Genomic DNA, 21,267 nt, shown 5'->3' with positions numbered 1-21,267 from the left:
TGATGAATTGAAAATGGGGGACCCTGATGTAAACAAGACGAAAGTCTTTCTCTGGTCTGCATCTCCTTAACAATTGTGTATATTGAGCTGTACTGTACCCATTCTGCAATCTGTTAATAAAGTTTTCAATCAATCAATCAATCAATCAAACAGAGTCAGCTAACAGTATGTGTTTGTAGTGACTAGTGAGTGAGTAGGAACTATAGACCCTAGGCCTAGTCTAGTCTGTGGTTGATTCACAAGAGGAAGTGTTCCAAAATAAAGTGTTTCAGAACACTTCGTAATGATCAGTCTAGCAGCCTATGTTTAAATAGTTGGAAGAACAAACTAAAATATTTTGACGATGTAGCAAATCGTGAAGCCACCTCCTCCTCCAGAGGCTGTTTGGTTTTATGGCACAAGTCATGCCCAGCTGCAGTCACGGGTTCGTCGCGTAAAGACGCATAATTTCCTATCAAACTAAAACGCGCTGCGGACACGGATACAGATTCATGTGATCCATACCAGCCTGTATCATTATTCTACTACCAGCCTGGTTATTCTTACAGTACATTCAGAAAAAAAAACGTTTAGGGTTTTGTTTTGTGTGAAATGCTTTCGATGGAGGAGTTGACGTCGTGTCTGGAAGACGCAGGACAGGCTCACATTCTGCAGTTCTGGCCGGAGCTCTCTGAGGAGGACCGCGAGCGCCTGGTCTCTGAGGTTATTTATGATGATTTATTATGATTTATGATTATGATTAATTGAAAATGGGGGACCCTGATGTAAACAAGACGAAAGTCTTTCTCTGGTCTGCATCCCCTTAACAATTGTGTGTATTGAGCTGTACTGTATTGTACCCATTCTGCAATCTGTTAATACAGTTTTCAATCAATCAATCAATCAGGTGTCCCAGTTGGACCTGGAGGAGTTAAAGGAACACTGTGAAGGAGCTGCGCGCGCAGCCGCGTCCCCGTCCGGGACAGAGGACCGACAGGTAACAGTACTGTATATTTGCATATCGTATATGTCACAAATGTAACAGTACTATATACCTGTATGTCATGTATGTCCCTATGCCAGAAATGTCATGATGTCATGTATGTTGTGTATGTCATAAATGTCACTATGAATTGAAAACGGGGGACCCTGATGTAAACAAGACGAAAGTCTTTCTCTGGTCTGCATCCCCTTAACAATTGTGTGTATTGAGCCATACTGTATTGTAGCCTACCCATTCTGCAATCTGTTAAATAAAGTTTTCATTCATTCAGATGGACCCGGTGCCTCCGGAGTTCCTCGCTAGTTCTCTGAAAAGCGACAAGAAGAGTCTGGAAGACTGGGAGCATGAGGGTAAATAATACTACTGTAATACTACTGTAAGAAGACTGGGAGCATGAGGGTAAATAATACTACTGTAATACTACTGTAAGAAGACTGGGAGCATGAGGGTAAATAATACTACTGTAAGAAGACTGGGAGCATGAGGGTAAATAATACTACTGTAAGAAGACTGGGAGCATGAGGGTAAATAATACTATCGCCGTGCAGATTGATTGATTGAATGAACATTTTATTAGCAGATTGCAGAATGGGTACAATACAGTACAGCTCAATACACACAATTGTTAAGGGGATGCAGACCAGAGAAAGACTTTCGTCTTGTTTACATCAGGGTCCCCCATTTTCATTTCATAATGAATTGTAAGTAAGGGTGCAACTTGCTCCGTGCAATAGATCTTTGATTAAACACCTGCTAATATCAGAAGAATAATTTCATATCAAATGAAAACTTGGCCCACAATGGAATGAGTTTGAGACCCCTGGTCTATCCCTTGCAATACAAAAAAAGTTTTTACTTTTAGTTTTTAGTACTTAAGTACATTTAAAAGTAGAAACTTTTTTACTTTTACTCAAGTGTGTTTTTAGCCAGATACTCTGACTTTTACTTGAGTAAGATTTTGAGACGGTACCCATACTTTCACTTAAGTATCATTTCTGGGTACTTTTTTTTTTTGATCCACTTTTTCTCCCATTTTTCTATATTTTCTCCCATCCCAATTTCGTATCATCCAATTCAACCCTCCCCTGTCACGAACGCTGTTTCTTGCCTCCCACAAGCCGGCTACAATGTGGACTAAGTCATACATAGCACAAGTCCCCTCCGGTACTTGAGGTAACAGCAGTCGCATCTTTTCACCTGCGCAGCTCGATCTCTCAGTGTCGAGGAGTAACGCGTGGGAGGCTCACGCTGCCCCCGACACTTCCTGTTTCTACTGCGCAGGCGCACCAACCGACTTGTAGGAGTCGCTTGTTCACAACGTTCGATCCCCACCCTTCAGTTTTCCCTCCCCGTAATACGGCCAATGTGTATTACTGCGGACGACCAGCTAAACTGAAAACAATGTGGAGAGCTGGATTCGAACACGCGAATCCTAGCGTCTCCACACTGGTGGCGAGTGCCTTGCCCACTACACCACCTAGCCGCCCTCATTTCTGGGTACTTTTTACACCCCTCTCCATCATCACCATGGACCAGGGAGCAGCTGCAGCGCTGAGATTTACACCCCGGCTGTATCACTGGTTTTCTAGGTCTTTTGCAAATATCCTCCAGTCGAGTTGGTGTGCTGCTGCTGGCTGGGGGCCAGGGGACCCGCCTGGGGGTGCCGTACCCCAAAGGGATGTATGACGTGGGGCTTCCGAGCAGGAAGACCCTGTATCAGATCCAAGCGGAGCGCATCAGCAAGATACAGCAGCTGGCCACTTTAAAACACGGATCAAAAGGCATCGTTCCCTGGTGAGATGGTATTACTTATGGGCCTCCTCAGTTCTGTCACATGTGGAGAGCACTTTGACTAAACAGTTAGTTATCATTTGCATTTGGGCTGCTCCATTATGGCAAAAAATCATAATCACAATTATTTTGATTGATATTGAAATCACGATTAACACAATTAACTCATTGACTTGAGGAAATCATATGACGATGACTGAATTTGTTTTACCTTTCTTCTCGACTAAATGCTGCCTTTCTGTCATCTTCTACAAGTTACCAAAGATGTTTGAAAATAACTGGAGAAACGCTGTGTTTTCATGATCATGGGAAGAAGACTAAATCATAATTTAAATTGAATCTTGCTAATTTGCATAATAACATTACATTTGGATAATACTGTGGGTTGGTGGAAATTCATCTTGATTGTTCAGGATATTAATTGTAGGCATAATGTAACCATAAGCTATAGGGCTTGCCCTTCTTAAGTAATGGGTTATTGTTTTTAGGCAATTGGTAATTTCTTTTCATGCTGAATTGGTTATTTATTTCCTGATTAATGTTAAGCACCTCCAGGGGCGCACCTTCCTACAGGCGATATAGGCAGTCGCCTAGAGCACCACCCAGAGGGGGGCGCCAAAAAAAAAAAAATCTGCAACCATTATTTGTACATAAAAAAAATTCTAACATATGGGAAAATGAGCCAAAAATCTAAAACGGTCGGTCGGTCTGAGCCTCAGCTTTAGGTGTTCACAGTCAGAACATGCTAGAGCGCTGTGCATTGATGGGTATCGGTCAAGTGTTTATAGAATTGAGCGTTGAGGAAAGAAAGACTAACGTTAGAGAACTATGAAGAGGCAAAAGCCATACAAAATAATTAAAAAAAAAAAAAAAAAAAAAATCCTTTCTTTGGGGGGGCGCAGTGGTGAATCTCGCCTAGGGCGCCAAATGTGCTAGGTCCGCCCCTGCACCTCTCAGGAAATCACTATATTTAAAGTATTCTGCATGACTGCAATTGAGAAATACAATTTGAATCAATTCATAGTTCGGTCAACAAAGTCCAAGACTATTAGGCAACTAAGAAGACGGCTTATTGAAGAGATCACATGTTTGATTTAAAACACAGTTCATGTGTTTTCCTGCGACTCTTCTACCACCAGGTACATTATGACCAGTGAGTTCACCCTGGACCCCACAGAGCAGTTCTTCAAGGAGAACCAGCACTTCGGTCTGGACCCGTCTGACATCATCATGTTTGAACAAAGAATGATCCCAGCTGTGACCTTTGATGGAAAGGTCATTCTGCAGAACAAAGCCAAGATTGCCATGGCCCCAGGTGAGGAGGAGAGCATATATCATATGGTTATCCTATAACTATAGTTATATGAGTATAGCATACATCCACTCTTTGCTGCCCAGGCCCTGCTACAGAGACATGTCTGTCATTAGAGTTTAGCACATTTAAACTCCAGTCTACATAGATATTTACATTACATACATGCCTGTCATAACCAAACCAGTGATTTCCTTCAGTACTGCGGGTAGTAGGGTTAGTAGCTTCTGTCTGATTGTGTAGGTACTGAGGGTAGTAGGGTTAGTAGCTTATGTCTGAGTGTGTAGGTACTGAGGGTAGTAGGGTTAGTAGCTTCTGCCTGAGTGTGTAGGTACTGAGGGTAGTAAGGTTAGTAGCTTCTGTCTGATTGTGTAGGTACTGAGGGTAGTAGGGTTAGTAGCTTCTGTCTGATTGTGTAGGTACTGAGGGTAGTAGGGTTAGTAGCTTATGTCTGAGTGTGTAGGTACTGAGGGTAGTAGGGTTAGTAGCTTCTGTCTGATTGTGTACTGAGGGTAGTAGGGTTAGTAGCTTCTGTCTGAGTGTGTAGGTACTGAGGGTAGTAAGGTTAGTAGCTTATGTCTGAGTGTGTAGGTACTGAGGGTAGTAGGGTTAGTAGCTTCTGTCTGAGTGTGTAGGTACTGAGGGTAGTAAGGTTAGTAGCTTATGTCTGAGTGTGTAGGTACTGAGGGTAGTAGGGTTAGTAGCTTCTGTCTGATTGTGTAGAACTCATGGCATTGGTCTTACACCCCCCCACAAATGTCCTAACCTAGTTGTACAGTAAATGACCAAGTAAGGCTTTGTCAATATTCCAATGTACAGTGTAAAATGTGTGTGTGTCCCCTACCCAACCCCCCCCCCCCCCCACCTCCAATGTACAGCCCTCACCCAACCCACCCAACCCCACCCCACCCAACCAACCTCCTCCAATGTACAGTTTCTATGCCAAATGTATATACACTCCTTTTCTGGACACTTTTGTATCACAAACAGTACTGTATTTGCAAATCTGATATGTCATAAATGTATAGATGTAGCAGTACTGTCTATCTGTATGTCATATATGTTATGATGAATTGAAAATGGGGGACCCTGATGTAAACAAGACGAAAGTCTTTCTCTGGTCTGCATCCCCTTAACAATTGTATGTATTGAGCTGTACTGTACTGTACCCATTCTGCAATCTGTTAATAAACTTTTCAATCAATCAATCAAAACACAAAGTGCCATACCGGTGAGCCACCACTAGGAGCAGAGTGGCTAACCGTGAATGAATAACATTGCAGGTCTATGAGGTGCTTTGCATCTAAAAAACACTGTAACTTGTTCTCAGATGGTAATGGAGGCCTCTACCGGGCTCTGGTGGATCACAAGGTCCTGGAGGACATGGAGAAGAGAGGCGTGGACTACCTCCATGTCTACTGTGTAGACAACATCCTGGTCAAAATGGCCGACCCCATCTTCATAGGATTCTGTGTGAGCAAAGGGGCTGACTGTGGAGCAAAGGTACTTTATAGTCAAACATAACGTCACATGACTGTGAAGCCAAGGTTCTTTATAGTCAAACATAACGTCACATGACTGTGAAGCCAAGGTTCTTTATAGTCAAACATAACCTCACATGACTGTGAAGCCAAGGTTCTTTATAGTCAAACATAACGTCACATGACTGTGAAGCCAAGGTTCTTTATAGTCAAACATAACGTCACATGACTGTGAAGCAAAGGTTCTTTATAGTCAAACATAACGTCACATGACTGTGAAGCCAAGGTTCTTTATAGTCAAACATAACGTCACATGACTGTGAAGCCAAGGTTCTTTATAGTCAAACATAACGTCACATGACTGTGAAGCCAAGGTTCTTTATAGTCAAACATAACGTCACATGACTGTGAAGCCAAGGTTCTTTATAGTCAAACATAACGTCACATGACTGTGAAGCCAAGGTTCTTTATAGTCAAACATAACGTCACATGACTGTGGAGCCAAGGTTCTTTATAGTCAAACATAACGTCACATGACTGTGGAGCAAAGGTTCTTTATCGTCAAACATAACGTCACATGACTGTGGAGAAAAGGTTCTTTATAGTCAAACAGAACGTCACATGACTGTGAAGCCAAGGTTCTTTATAGTCAAACATAACGTCACATGACTGTGAAGCCAAGGTTCTTTATAGTCAAACATAACGTCACATGACTGTGGAGCCAAGGTTCGTTATAGTCAAACATAACGTCACATGACTGTGGAGCCAAGGTTCTTTATAGTCAAACATAACGTCACATGACTGTGGAGCCAAGGTACTTTATAGTCAAACATAACGTCACATGACTGTGGAGCCAAGGTTCTTTATAGTCAAACATAACGTCACATGACTGTGAAGCCAAGGTTCTTTATAGTCAAACAGAACGTCACATGACTGTGAAGCCAAGGTTCTTTATAGTCAAACATAACGTCACATGACTGTGAAGCCAAGGTTCTTTATAGTCAAACAGAACGTCACATGACTGTGAAGCCAAGGTTCTTTATAGTCAAACATAACGTCACATGACTGTGAAGCCAAGGTTCTTTATAGTCAAACAGAACGTCACATGACTGTGAAGCCAAGGTTCTTTATAGTCAAACATAACGTCACATGACTGTGAAGCCAAGGTTCTTTATAGTCATAGGGCATTTTTAAGTGCTTTTTTATTGACGGGACAGTTGGAAATTGGGAGAGAGAGAGAGATGGGGAGGACCTGCAACACATGTCCCTGGTCCGGATTTGAACCCAGGACGTTGCGATTACGCTGCAAGTGTAGTTACATGGTGCGCCACTGGGGGGCGCCCCGAAGCCAAGGTTCTTTATCGTCAAACAGAACATCACATGACTGTGGACTAGGCAGCTCAGTGGCTCTGCTAGCCTGGGGGGTCCAGGGCCGTGCTGACCACTAGCTCAGTAGCTCTGCTAGCCTGGGGGGTCCAGGGCCGTGCTGACCACTAGCTCAGTAGCTCTGCTAGTCTGGGGGGTCCAGGGCCGTGCTGACCACTAGCTCAGTGGCTCTGCTAGCCTGGGGGGTCCAGGGCCGTGCTGACCACTAGCTCAGTGGCTCTGCTAGCCTGGGGGGAAAATAAACAGAGAAAAATATAAATTATTATTATTATTATTATTAATCTAAAGGAATGGGCCCCTCTGGTGCACAGATCTGATTTAAGGTCAAACAGAAGGGCCCCCACATTATATTTTGCCTGGGGCCCCCAAAAGTCTAGGGACAGCTGTAGCGGGGTCAGCCATCTTTAGTCCCATTATTAAAAAGCACATCATGCTCCAAGTCTCTCATTCTCTAGCCTTCCTATCATAACTCGATGGTGGCAAGAGCGGTGATTACATCACATCCTGCGTATTGAGTCCTGTAATATGATGTTTCAAATGTATGAAAATGAACTATACTGTATTCCTGTTCTTTTCCCATACACAACATTTTCCTTAGTCATTAAGTCGCGACCCAAATTTTTTAACCACTATGATCTATTTCAATATTTCTTTTTTGCAGTAATACACAATCTTTCATGCACTGTTAAAAACATGAAATAAACACCAAAAAGTGCAACAAAAGTGCAACTAGGCCTAAGAACACAATGAAATAAAATAATTATAAATAATAATTATGCTTCTTAGCAGACTTCTTAGCTTAACATAACAGACCTACAGTAAGTTTGGGGGAACTAATGGGATAACTGGAGTTGCAACAAAAGTGTAACTAGGGCTAAAAAACACAATGAAATAAAATAATAATAATAATAATAAATAATATATCCTTCTTAGCAGACTTCTTAGCTGGGGATGTTGTTTGCTCCTGAGTCTCAAAGTCTGGGGTGATGGTAGACAAAGCAACCCTGAGGTCATGCTCAATGTCCAATCTGTTCCTCTGCTTTGTCTTCAGCTGGACCAGAGCTGAGAAGCCACTTTCACAAAGATAGGTAGTGAAAAAAAATGTGCGCTGTCAGGCGATCAGTACTCTATACAAAACCTTCTATTTAATCATCTTCCATCTATTAATTTGCTTAGATTTTTCAGGTCTGGTCAATTTGCGCATGGTGTTGTTCACAGTCAAAGATAAAAAAAAAATTATTGATATTCTCATTTCGTTCATAATTACAATTTACTCAAGCCTAGTAACAGACACAGTATTTCAGACACTGGGAATACATTCCCTGAGATCCATAGATGTCCCTAGAATCAGATACCAAGAACATGCAAATGGACCATATTAAAAAAGTCTGTAAATGTGTATTCTAAGTTCTTATGGAATGAATGAGATAAAAATGTGTAATTACTTTTGAGTTAATTTTCATAACGCGATCATTTGCTGTGTAATTAATTAATCTAATTAACGCGATAAACTGACAGCCCTAAAGAATATATAATAAAAAAAAATTATAATAATTCTCTTTTTTTTATCTTTCTTTTTTTATTTCTTTTTTTACACACACCCACTCAAAATGGCCCGCGACCCACTTTTGGGTCGCGACCCACCAGTTGAGAAACACTGCTATAGATAACATTGAGCCACTAGATGTTAAAGGTGCTATAGATAACATTCAGCCACTAGATGTTAAATGTGCTATAGATAACATTCAGCCACTAGATGTTAAAGGTGCTATAGTAGATAACATTCAGCCACTAGATGTTAAAGGTGCTATAGATAACATTCAGCCACTAGATGTTAAAGGTGCTATAGATATAGATAACATTCAGCCACTAGATGTTAAAGGTGCTATAGATAATCATTAATTTTACATTGTCCCGTCCAAATAAACGAATTAAATAAAACATTGAGCCACTAGATGGTGCTATAGATAACATTCAGCCACTAGTTGTTAAAGGTGCTATAGATAACATTCAGCCACTAGATGTTAAAGGTGCTATAGATCAGGGGTTCTCAACCTTTCTGCTGCCAAGGCACCCCTGTGTTCAATAAAATATTCCAGGGCACCCCTACATACGATAAAGACTTTTCCGGTCCTGTCTTTTTTGCTACAATGATGACAAAAGTGCTTGCTTTCAAAATAATGTTTATTTAAGAAACCGGGAAACACATTTGTGTGTATATGCAGGCTATATAATGCATTATTAACATGTGTTTCAGGTCTAAATGGCTTAGTACTGTTGACATTACACTGCTTGTAGTAGTAAATCAAATAGCATATTTCTTTAAATAAAATTACAGAAAATCATCACTAAAGTGCTATCTGTTGCAGCTGCACACTTTTCCATAAAAATTGCATATTTGGATAAGTGTGACCATTTCTCAAACTGAAAATCATGTATTTTTTTTAATACAGAAAAGGATCACTAAAGTGCTATCTGTTGCAGCTGCACTGTTCTCCATAAAAATAGCATATTTTGATAAGTTTGACCATTTCTCAAAAACAGAAAATCATGACTTTTTTTTAAATACAGAAAAGGATCACCAAGTTACCATTTCTCAAAAAATATAAATAAATACAGAAAATAAGCACTCGTTCACTCAGAGCACCACCAGATCAGCATGTCTCAACTAGCAGCACATTTAATCCAATCAGGTGCATCGTTCCACGGGGGGTCATGGGAAGTATGGAGGGGATACATGCAACATGTAAACAACAACATTGATTTTGGACCCGCAAACATTTAAAAATGATAAATCAATAATGTATTTGGGGGAAAAGCAATACTTTTATTCTGCACTTTTCTAAAAGCTCTATGGATGTATTTATTTTTTTAAATGTTTAACGATTAGTCTACATCAGTGGTTCTCAATCTTTTTACACCAAGTACCACCTGAAAACGTAGCTGGCTCTCCAAGTACCACCATATGACCGACGTTAAAATACAGTCTATTCAGCTATGCACAGTTCACGCAGGAGGCAAATGTATTCCTAATACCATTATTTATTGTTAACTTTTGTCAGACACAGCCACAATGTACAAAGGGGTAGCACTAGAACTAGCTAACTCTTCCACACAACTCATACAATGCAAGGGGCATTGAGAACATAATAACTAACATTCTCACATAGCAAGTGAGAAAATTAAGAACAACTGTATTTCAGCAAATGTACTTAATTCTCTCTCTCTCTCTCTCTCTCTCACACAGCAAGCAAGTGTCCTTCATTCTCTCTCTCTCTCTCTCACACTCTCACACACACACACACACACACACACACACACACACACACACACACACACACACACACACACACACACACACACACACACACACACACACACACACACACACAGCATGTTGTTGTCCATTGACAACTCACATAAGCAGGGCCGGACTGGTGAAATAATTCAGGCTGGGAAATATAGTGTGAAATATAGCCCCAGTCAGGCCACTTTCTAAGTGGGGGTCCCCCACCAGGAATTATTTTGTTACAAAGACTTAATTTCCTGCATTCTGGTGCAGGCATTTTTGAATTTCTACCCTTTAAATGCCAGTGTTTGTGATGGCATCACAAATTATTGTTAAAAAAACACACAAAAAGTAAAATATTTTCAATTATATCAAATGCAAAGTAAAGGGGGGGGGGGTATTACAGGCTAGGCATGTGTCAATGATTAGCAACAACACAGATTTTGATGGATTTTTTGTTTTTTGTAATGTCAGATTTAACAACAACTCTTTTCAGAAAAGTGGGAGTATTTCATTTTAATCTAAAAATAAAAATGGTTATGATCAGGGCTGAAGTTGAATAAAAGATTTATGACTGTTTAGACTGCATTACTCTCTGTCACAGTGATCTCCTGGTTGTTCCCCACTTAGGTTATCTAACTATCGCGCCGCCGCAACTAGAAACACTGGCCTACTTCTAAGTTCAGTGGCCTGACTGCATAAAAAAAAAAAAAATTATAATTATAATATCTTTTAAAAAAATTATTTTATTTTAAGTACCACCAGCAGTACCACCAAGTACCACAGGTTGAGAACCCCTGGTCTACATAATATTTTGTACCTATAGCACCTTTAATGAGGCACTCATCTTCCTCTTCCTCAGGTGGTGCAGAAGGCGTACGCGGAGGAGCCTGTGGGGGTGGTGTGCAGGGTGGGGGGCGTCTACCAGGTGCTGGAGTACAGCGAGCTTCCTCCTGAGACCGCCCAGCTGAGGGGAGCCGGAGGGGAGCTGCTGTTCAGCGCCGGGAACATCTGCAACCACTTCTTCACCCGAGGCTTCCTGCGGGAGGTGGCGCAGTGAGTGAGACACCTGCTGGAGGCTGAGGCTCACTCTAACTCACTCTAGCTCACTCTAACTCACTCTAGCTCACTCTAACTCACTCTAACTCACTCTAACCCACTCTAGCTCACTCTAGCTCACTCTAACTCACTCTAGCTCACTCTAACTCACTCTAACTCACTCTAACTCACTCTAGCTCACTCTAACTCACTCTAACTCACTCTAGCTCACTCTAACTCACTCTAACTCACTCTAACTCACTCTAACTCACTCTAGCTCACTCTAACTCACTCTAGCTCACTCTAACTCACTCTAACTCACTCTAACTCACTCTAACTCACTCTAGCTCACTCTAACTCACTCTAACTCACTCTAGCTCACTCGAACTCACTCTAACTCACTCTAGCTCACTCTAACCCACTCTAACTCACTCTAACTCACTCTAACCCACTCTAGCTCACTCTAACTCACTAACTCACTCTAACTCACTCTAGCTCACTCTAGCTCACTCTAGCTCACTAACTCACTCTAACTCACTCTAGCTCACTCTAACTCACTCTAGCTCACTAACTCACTCTAACCCACTCTAACTCACTCTAACTCACTCTAGCTCACTCTAACTCACTCTAGCTCACTCTAGCTCACTCTAGCTCACTAACTCACTCTAGCTCACTAACTCACTAACTCACTCTAGCTCACTCTAGCTCACTCTAACTCACTATAACCCACTCTAGCTCACTCTAACTCACTCTAGCTCACTCTAACTCATTCTAACCCACTCTAGCTCACTCTAGCTCACTAACTCACTCTAGCTCACTCTAGCTCACTCTAACTCACTCTAACTCACTCTAGCTCACTCTAGCTCACTCTAACTCACTCTAGCTCACTCTAACTCACTCTAGCTCACTCTAGCTCACTCTAACTCACTAACTCACTAACTCACTCTAACTCACTCTAGCTCACTCTAACTCACTCTAACTCACTCTAGCTCACTCTAACTCACTCTAACTCACTCTAACCCACTCTAACTCACTATAGCTCACTCTAGCTCACTCTAACTCACTCTAGCTCACTCTAACTCACTCTAGCTCACTCTAACTCACTCTAACTCACTCTAACTCACTCTAACTCACTCTAACTCACTCTAACTCACTCTAGCTCACTCTAACTCACTAACTCACTCTAACTCACTCTAGCTCACTCTAGCTCACTCTAACTCACTCTAACTCACTCTAACTCACTCTAACTCACTCTAACCCACTCTAGCTCACTCTAGCTCACTCTAACTCACTCTAACTCACTCTAACTCACTCTAACCCACTCTAGCTCACTCTAACTCACTAACTCACTCTAACTCACTCTAGCTCACTCTAGCTCACTCTAGCTCACTAACTCACTCTAACTCACTCTAGCTCACTCTAACTCACTCTAGCTCACTAACTCACTCTAACCCACTCTAACTCACTCTAACTCACTCTAGCTCACTCTAACTCACTCTAGCTCACTCTAGTTCACTAACTCACTAACTCACCCTAGCTCACTCTAGCTCACTCTAACTCACTCTAACCCACTCTAGCTCACTCTAACTCACTCTAGCTCACTCTAACTCACTCTAACCCACTCTAGCTCACTCTAGCTCACTAACTCACTCTAGCTCACTCTAGCTCACTCTAACTCACTCTAACTCACTCTAGCTCACTCTAACTCACTCTAGCTCACTCTAGCTCACTCTAACTCAATAACTCACTCTAACTCACTCTAGCTCACTCTAACTCACTCTAACTCACTCTAACTCACTCTAGCTCACTCTAACTCACTCTAACTCACTCTAGCTCACTCTAACTCACTCTAACTCACTCTAACCCACTCTAACTCACTATAGCTCACTCTAGCTCACTCTAACTCACTCTAGCTCACTAACTCACTCTAGCTCACTAACCCACTCTAGCTCACTCTAGCTCACTCTAGCTCACTCTAGCTCACTAACTCACTCTAGCTCACTCTAACTCACTCTAGCTCACTCGAACTCACTCTAGCTCACTCTAACTCACTCTAACTCACTCTAACTCACTCTAGCTCACTCTAGCTCACTCTAACTCACTCTAGCTCACTCTAGCTCACTCTAACTCACTCTAACTCACTCTAGCTCACTCTAACTCACTCTAACTCACTCATTCTCTGAGAATCTCTTTCATATCCCAAGCAAAATTGTTATTGTAACTGAAATATCTCTAACTGAAACGGAAATCGAATGGGCAATCGAATCAGAAATCGAATCAGAAATAAAATCGAATTTGGACTTTGTGAATCAGAATAGAATTGCTTGGGGGAATCGGTGGAGATACCCACACCTAGTCTCCAACCATGACTCTTCTCCTCACAGAAAGTTCCAAGGCCGGCTGAAGCAACATGTAGCCATCAAGAAGGTTCCCTTTGTGGATCGAGACGGCAACCAGGTGAAGCCCAGCCAGCCCAACGGCATCAAGATGGAGAAGTTTGTTTTCGACGCCTTTCAGTTTTCAAGGTATTAATATCATTATACTTTTATATACTCTATTAGTTCTTCACTGGTCAATTCCAAGGGTTCTTTTTTTTGTGTTTAATTTTTTTATTATTTTTTAAACAAACATATAAACAAACATGACAACACACGATAAGATATACAAGCATTATTAACAGTGCACATCCAATGAAATCACCATATAGTTAAATGTCTTATACAGGATATACCCCCAATACCTGCTATCTAATACCCTACCTACACACATATGCTCTAGCTCGTACCCCCCCCCCCCTCCCGGACCCCCCATTGGATAATCCATCCATTATCCCTCGCTCCTAACCAGACACTACCATTATATGCTAGCTTTTATTATCTCCACCACTTCTAACCACATTGTCATTTTGGATTCATTGAGACCCAAAATTCTAGCTGTAGATATTTCTTGATAAATCACATCGAGATATGTAATAATCCAGACATTTCGGCAAATTTTTTCCGGTTGGAACCATCGTGATGCTATCAGCTTTTTAGCCACTGTGATACCTGATAAAACCAATCTCTTTAGCTGTGGATTTACTGCATACTCAAAAACATCATTCAGCAGTAGTACAGAGGGGTGTACAGGTATATTCAGAGTTAAGAGATTTGATAATTGCTGGGTCACCTCTTTCCAGAATATTTTAACTGGAGGGCAGTCCCAGTACATGTGCATAAATGTCCCCTCGTCCCCATTTGTACATAAGGAGCATTTGGAGTCTTGTTTAAGACCCATTTTTTTCAGTCTTATAGGAGTCAAGTATGTCCTGTGAATATAGTTAAGATTTATTTGTTGATGGTCCGGGTTCCTTGATGTAAATCGAATATTTGCCCAGGCTTCTTGCCAGTCAAAATCGCTTTCCAGGTCTGGTATATCCCTCCTCCAGACGGAGTCTAGGTGGAGGGTTTCATATGAGGACGTTAGTAATTGATGATAAAAATCTGAAACAAAACCTCTCGATGTCTCTCTTTCATAGAAGAATTTGTGGTATCTGTGGTGTTCAATTGGTATCTTTAATGGAACACCGTGAGACTTCAAACTTAACAATAACTGTGTGTAAAAAAAATGTGTGGACTCGGTGAGATTACATTTTTTGCGTATTTCTTCATAGCTACAGAAACCCTGTTTGTTAAAAACATCACCTAATGAGTGTATGCCTTGCTTTTCCCATATAGGGAATCTTATAGGTCGTTTTCCAATCAAGAGTGCATTGTTATTGAATAAGGGAGTATGATTATGCCATTTATGTGGATTAGAATGTGTTATGGTTTGTAACCGACCCCAATCGCACAACACAAGACAGGTATGAGAGTAAGCCAAGAACTGGGCATTTATTGAATACAACAGAAAAGCGGCACTGTCCCTTTAAGGGAGAACACAAAATACTGGAAAAACAAGAACTAGGGAAAATAGGCACTGTGCCTTTAAGAGGCGAGCAGGCTAAGGGGCTAAGGCTAAAGGACAGGGCCAGGGCAAAGGACAGGGCAGGAACAGGGGCACAGGAGAGGGGTACAGGGACAGAGGCCCGCGGAGGCGGGCTGGAGACAGGGACAGAGAGAACAGGGTTAAGGCCTTGGACAGGGCGAGGGACAAGGGCACTGGAGAGGGGAAACAGGGACAGAGGCCCGCGGAGGCGGGCTGGAGACAGGGACAGAGAGAACAGGGTTAAGGCCTTGGACAGGGCGAGGGTCAGAGCTGCTTACAGTGATGGAGTAGGAGCGCGCAGGCTAGACGTCTAGAGGAGAGCGCGCCGGCTCGGAGAGACGCATCCTCCCGTAGAGAATTAGAGAGCGATGCGCGTCTGGAGTGGTGCGCGTCTGCTTGGAGAACGCGCCGGTTCGGAGAGCGCATCTGGCCCGGGGTCTGGAGTGGTGCGCGTCTGCTTGGAGAACGCGCCGGTTCGGAGAGCGCATCTGGCGCGGGGTCTGGAGTGGTGCACGTCTGCTTGGAGAACGCGCCGGTTCGGAGAACGCATCTGGCGCGGGGTCTGGAGTGGTGCGCGTCTGCTTGGAGAACGCGCCGGTTCGGAGAGCGCATCTGGCGCGGGGTCTGGAGTGGTGCGCGTCTGCTTGGAGAACGCGCCGGTTCGGAGAGCGCATCTGGCGCGGGGTCTGGAGTGGTGCGCGTCTGCTTGGAGAACGCGCCGGTTCGGAGAGCGCATCTGGCGCGGGGTCTGGAGTGGTGCGCGTCTGCTTGGAGAACGCGCCGGTTCGGAGAGCGCATCTGGCGCGGGGTCTGGAGTGGTGCGCGTCTGCTTGGAGAACGCGCCGGTTCGGAGAGCGCATCTGACGCGGGGTCTGGAGTGGAACACTGGAATACGATTACCCATAACTGCATAAACGGACACGCACCCCTCTACCTTCAGGAACTCATCACTCCACAATCCTTCACCCGCACCCTCAGATCCGCAGGTAGCCTGCTCCTTCAGGTCCCCAATACCCGGCTCTGCACCATGGGTGACCGAGCCTTCTGCACGGCTGCACCACGCCTGTGGAACAGCCTCCCCATCCAGCTGAGGGCACCACAGAGCCTGGACTCTTTTAAAGCAGGCCTGAAAACCTATCTGTTTAAAAAGGCCTTTGACTGTTAGCTTTTTATTTAAATTTTATTGCGCTTTGTTTTTAAATTGTCTGTTTATACTATGTTTTTAATTAACTATGTTCTATTTTTATTCTGTATTTTATTTTATTTGTTTTACTAATAACTATTTTATTCTATTTTTTTTAACTGTTTTAACCATGTTAGCACTTTGGGATCCCAGCGAACAAAAAGTGCATTACAAATCCAATCTATTATTATTATTATTATTACCTCCCGTAGAGAATTAGAGAGCGCAGTACTGTGTCCCACTCCAGGCAAACGGCGACAGGTGGCGAAGGCTTGCACCTCGTCTCACGCCGGAGATGAAACAGCATTCAGAATACAGAAACAGAAACTCCCGTAGGAGCCTACAGATAGAGAATCTCCCGTAGGAGTTTGCAGATAGAGATATGATACGGAACGACCCGACAAGGAACTGGGGGGGAGATCCAGGTATTTAAAGCCCACTGGGGCGCTAATTAGAACACACAACAGGTGCGTGATGGTAATTGATACTTGACTAGAAGTGTGTGTTCGGCACGGACCAATCAAACACATAATGACAGGTAGTCCAAGGGTGTGGGCTGCTGAAGAGCAGACGAGGGTAAAAGAACGCGAGGGTGGGGGCTGGAGAGGTGAGGAGACAGGGAATTAAAGGTCCAGGGAACAGGAATTAAAGGTCCAGGGAAGAGGCGAACCTCACAGAATGTTTTTTTTGTGTTTCACGCCATATCCGGATCGCATGAGTAATTATGGGGCCAAATTTCCGTTCGCATTGCTTAATTGATAATTTAGTGTATGCTATGTCCTTCAGTCTATGTGGGGCTACTATATTTTCTTCTAATTTTCTCCAGGATACTAACGCTTGGGGATCAAACCATGTTGTCAATGGTCTTAAAGTGTACGCCTTAAAATAGTGGAAAAAATCTGGTTTCTCTGTGCAGTAGATATTTTTATACGTGGTGGTTTGTTATTCCAAATAAATTTGTATGTGGAGGAGTGTAATTTTTTCCAGTAACCCTCTGGAGGGGGTAACGGTATCATTGAGCTGAAGAAGTTGATTCTAGGTAGTACGTCCATCTTAACTATTGATATCCGTGCCTGTACTGAGTTTTTAAGTTTTGACCACCTATCAAGGTCGTCTTTGATTTTGTTTTGGATTTTTATGTAATTGTGCTTCACCGTTTGTCTTATGGTGGGGAATATTTCCACTCCCAAGCATCTAAAGTGTTTTACCATAGGTATCTCTACTGGGAGGGTTATATTTTTTTTTGCAGGGGCGTTAAGTGGAAGGAAAGCCGACTTCGGCCAATTTATCTTAAATCCTGATAAATCTCCAAAGTCCTCAATCAACTCGAGCAGATGAGGCAATGTGGTGTTGGGGTTTTGCATGAACAGTATTACGTTGTCCGCATATAAACTAATTTTATGTTGTGTGCCCTTGATTACGATTGGTTCTATGGATTGGGATTGTCTTATATATTGTGCTAAAGGCTCTAATGATAGATCGAATAGTCCGGGACTAAGAGGGCAACCCTGTCTAGCTGAGAGTGATACCGGAAAGATTCCGGAGGTGATTATACCTGTTGTAATCATGGCCAATGGGTCTTTGTATACTACTTTAATCATATCAATGAAACCTTTACCTAACCCCATCCTTTCTAATACTGCCCATAGATACGACCATTCCAGCCTGTCAAAAGCTTTCATTGCATCCAGGGACAACATCGCCTTAGGTATGGTGTCGTCCTTGTCAGCATCTAGTACGTGCAGTATTCGTCTTATGTTATCAGTGATCAATCGGCCTCTTATGAAGCCAGTTTGGTCCGGATGAACTAAAGACGTCATATGCTTTTGTAATCTGATGGCTAATACTTTAGAGTACAATTTGATATCGGTTCCGAGGAGGCTTAAGGGTCTATAACTACCGCACTCGGTGGGGTCTTTGTCTTTTTTAAGGAGGACTGTTATGAGTGCAATATTGTCGTTCTTATGGAAGTTCCCCTCCTTGACTGAGTATAAAATCATATTTAATAATAAGGGTCCAATTATGTCCCAACAAGAGAGGTACATTTCTGGTGGGATACCGTCTCTTCCAGGAGCCTTACCACTTTGCATTTCGGATATGGCCTTCTTGAGTTCCTCTAGTGTGATCGGAGTTTCTAACTGTTTAGCGTCATCCTCTGAAAGTTTAGGGAGATTAATTTGATTAAGATATGTGTCCATTTTGTTTTGATCGAAGGTCGTTTCTGATTTATACAAGTTGGAGTAGAATTCTTTGAATGTCGCGTTTATTTCTTCTGGGTCTGTAACAAGTACTTGTTGTGCTCTAATGGTAGTTATATCTGCAAATTTTGCATTAACTCTTAATCGCATAGCTAATAGGTGACTTGGTTTAGAACCTTGAGAGTACTGTTGTTGTCTTGTGCTGCGTATTTGTATTTCCGATTGTTGTCTGTATATGGCATTAATCTCTTTTTTTAGTACATTAACTTGATTTTCCAGTCGAATTGAGTTGTTGTATTGTAAAGAATTAAATAACGTTGAGTAAAGTGTTTCCAGTTCTGCCAGTTTTGAGCATCGATTCTTGCGCATTTAGGAGGAAAAGCTATCAGTGAAATCCTTGATCATTCCCTTTACCGACATCCATAATATTCTGGGGTCCTGCACCGAGTTTGCATTCCTCCGTAGGAATACTGTAAGAGCTTCTTTGAGTTGTGTAATGAATTCCTTGTTATTAAGCAGCATCGAGTTAAATCGCCATCTTGGGGCTCGGGAAGATAGTATACCAAATGTTCCTTTTAGGAGTAAATAACAGTGCACTATTTGGGCACTTTTGCACGGTTCCTGTGAGTCTATGGAACACTCTGTAGGTTTTTGTTAGGGATGCTCGATATTGGCTTTTTTACCGATACCGATATTCCGATATTGTCCAACTCTTAATTTCCGATACCGATATCAACCGATACCGATATATGCAGGGTTTCCCCCCCCAAAAAACTGAATAATTTCAGGTAACTAATAATTTCACTGGATATATATATAACAAATATTGTTATTGTTTTTTTCTTTTTTTAAACCGATACCGATATTTTCCGATATCACATTTTACTGCCGATATCGGCCGATAATATCGGTCGGCCGATAATATCGGACATCCCTAGTTTTTGTTTTTCGAAAAGGTTCATTGTTTTGTATTTCTGGTCGGGTACTCAGGGGCAGCGTTTTTCTACCTCAGGATCTTAAGCCGTTTTGAGGCTGGGCTCCAACCACTGTGTGGCCTGGTGACAATTGCCACATTGTTATGCAGCTGGAAATCTCTGACATCACTGATATGCACGTTTTGAGTTGACTCAGTTTGGTGAGGGTGAGGGATGTGAGGGGAATTGGAAGAGTGCGCCAATATGAGAATTAGAGACATAAGTCTTATTGGCCGGGAAACGGTACTGAATACTGGGAAAGGCCAATTGTAAGATAGTACCCCTTTAAAATTAAAATGTTGTACTCTGTTTTTATAAATTGTTATTTATTTTATTAGTATTGTTCTGTTATCTCCCTGTGAAGTTCTGTGTATTGTTATTATGGTTATTGTATTGTGTTGTCTTGTTTTCATGTTAAGTAATAATACAAAAATTTGATAAAAAAAAGGAGTAAATAACAGTGATCTGATAATGCATTGGGTATCATTTCCACGTCATATTTATCAAATAGTCTCGGGGATGCAAAAACATAATCTATTCTGGATAATGTGTTATGTCTCGCAGATCGACAAGAGTACTTCCGGGTCGTGGGGTTAAGTGATCGCCATAAGTCATTTACACCTGTAATCTTCGACCAATCCTTTAATGCATTAGATGATTTTTTTTTGTTCGTTGGAAAAGGAGGGGTAAGATTTGTCCATCCTTGGATTCCAAATGGCATTGAAATCCGCACCAATTATAAATGAGTAATCGGGAAGGTCTAATATTGCTTTGGTAAGTGTAGTGAAGAAACCAACTTCGTACAAATTTGGGGCGTATACCGCTACCAACGCTATTTTCCTGTTCTTGTGTACAATCTTAGCTATAGTTATCCGACCATCTGCATCAGACCATACTCCCTTCAATTCAATATTCAACTTCCGTCTAACGACTATGGCTACTCCCCGATTTCTCGTTCCAAAGGAAGAGTGACTAATGTTATGATATGTGTTGTCCGCTAACGTATCTATGTCTTTCTCTAAAATGTGCGTTTCGCTTAGCAGAGCCACGTCAACCTGTTCTTTTTTCATCAGTGTGAGCACGCTTTTGCGTTTGTGTTGATTATTTATTCCCCCAGTGTTCCAGATCATTATATTCAAACTAGCCATAATCTATACATGTTGTTGTGTAGTTGTTGGTAATGCTTCTGGAGTGCGAAGCAACAATAGATATACATCCAATTATTGAGGTCCCGTTGAGAGCCGAGCTTAAAAACATACATACCGGTATATACAAATAAAAATCCCCTAATCCCCCCTCCCACCGAGAGTCGTACAGGACTGTGTTCCATAGACACATCCTACGCGTAAGACTCCCTCCCTTAAGCCACCGGATTGCCCAAGATGAGCTTTGTAACCCTAATCTTCCTATGCTAATTGCCATAGGATCTAAAACTTTCATTCTAATTCAATAGAATGTCGCTTTTTGGTCTTGCGCCTTCCCATTAATGTAATAACAATAGTGTGAAAAATGAGAAATATACCTTCATTGATATATTCATTTGAACCTTCTACTAACTTATGTTGGAACCACCAGAAAGAGGAAAAGAGTGGAGAAAAATATTAACACCAAAGAAAAATTTTGAAGTAAAAGAGAAAATCAAAAAAAAAGAGTGAGACTTAAAATAA

The 21,267-nt window shown here is 42.1% G+C and overlaps 1 protein-coding gene across 2 annotated transcripts in view; it reads left to right on the top strand.

Moving 5' to 3' along the window:
• The first annotated feature begins 417 nt into the window (after positions 1-417).
• Positions 418-21,267, top strand: part of uap1l1 (UDP-N-acetylglucosamine pyrophosphorylase 1 like 1) — a 47,437-nt gene continuing 26,587 nt past the window's right edge. Inside the window, exons 1-8 of one of the 2 annotated variants that reach the window (XM_084324693.1) lie at positions 418-693; positions 887-976; positions 1,254-1,332; positions 2,572-2,776; positions 3,913-4,088; positions 5,416-5,588; positions 11,104-11,297; positions 13,664-13,804. In XM_084324693.1, the coding sequence (XP_084180819.1) occupies positions 592-693; positions 887-976; positions 1,254-1,332; positions 2,572-2,776; positions 3,913-4,088; positions 5,416-5,588; positions 11,104-11,297; positions 13,664-13,804 (1,160 nt within the window). In that variant the 5' untranslated portion in view covers positions 418-591. Of the gene's footprint in view, positions 703-886; positions 977-1,253; positions 1,333-2,571; positions 2,777-3,912; positions 4,089-5,415; positions 5,589-11,103; positions 11,298-13,663; positions 13,805-21,267 lie in introns of both variants that reach the window. The other variant, XM_084324692.1, reaches the window with a different exon arrangement.

This window comes from Notolepis coatsorum (assembly GCF_963971535.1).
Source record: "Notolepis coatsorum genome assembly, chromosome: 11".
NCBI lineage: Eukaryota > Metazoa > Chordata > Actinopteri > Aulopiformes > Paralepididae > Notolepis > Notolepis coatsorum.
The sequence above is the reverse complement of the archived record's forward strand: the minus strand, read 5'-3'. Positions and strand labels throughout refer to the sequence as shown.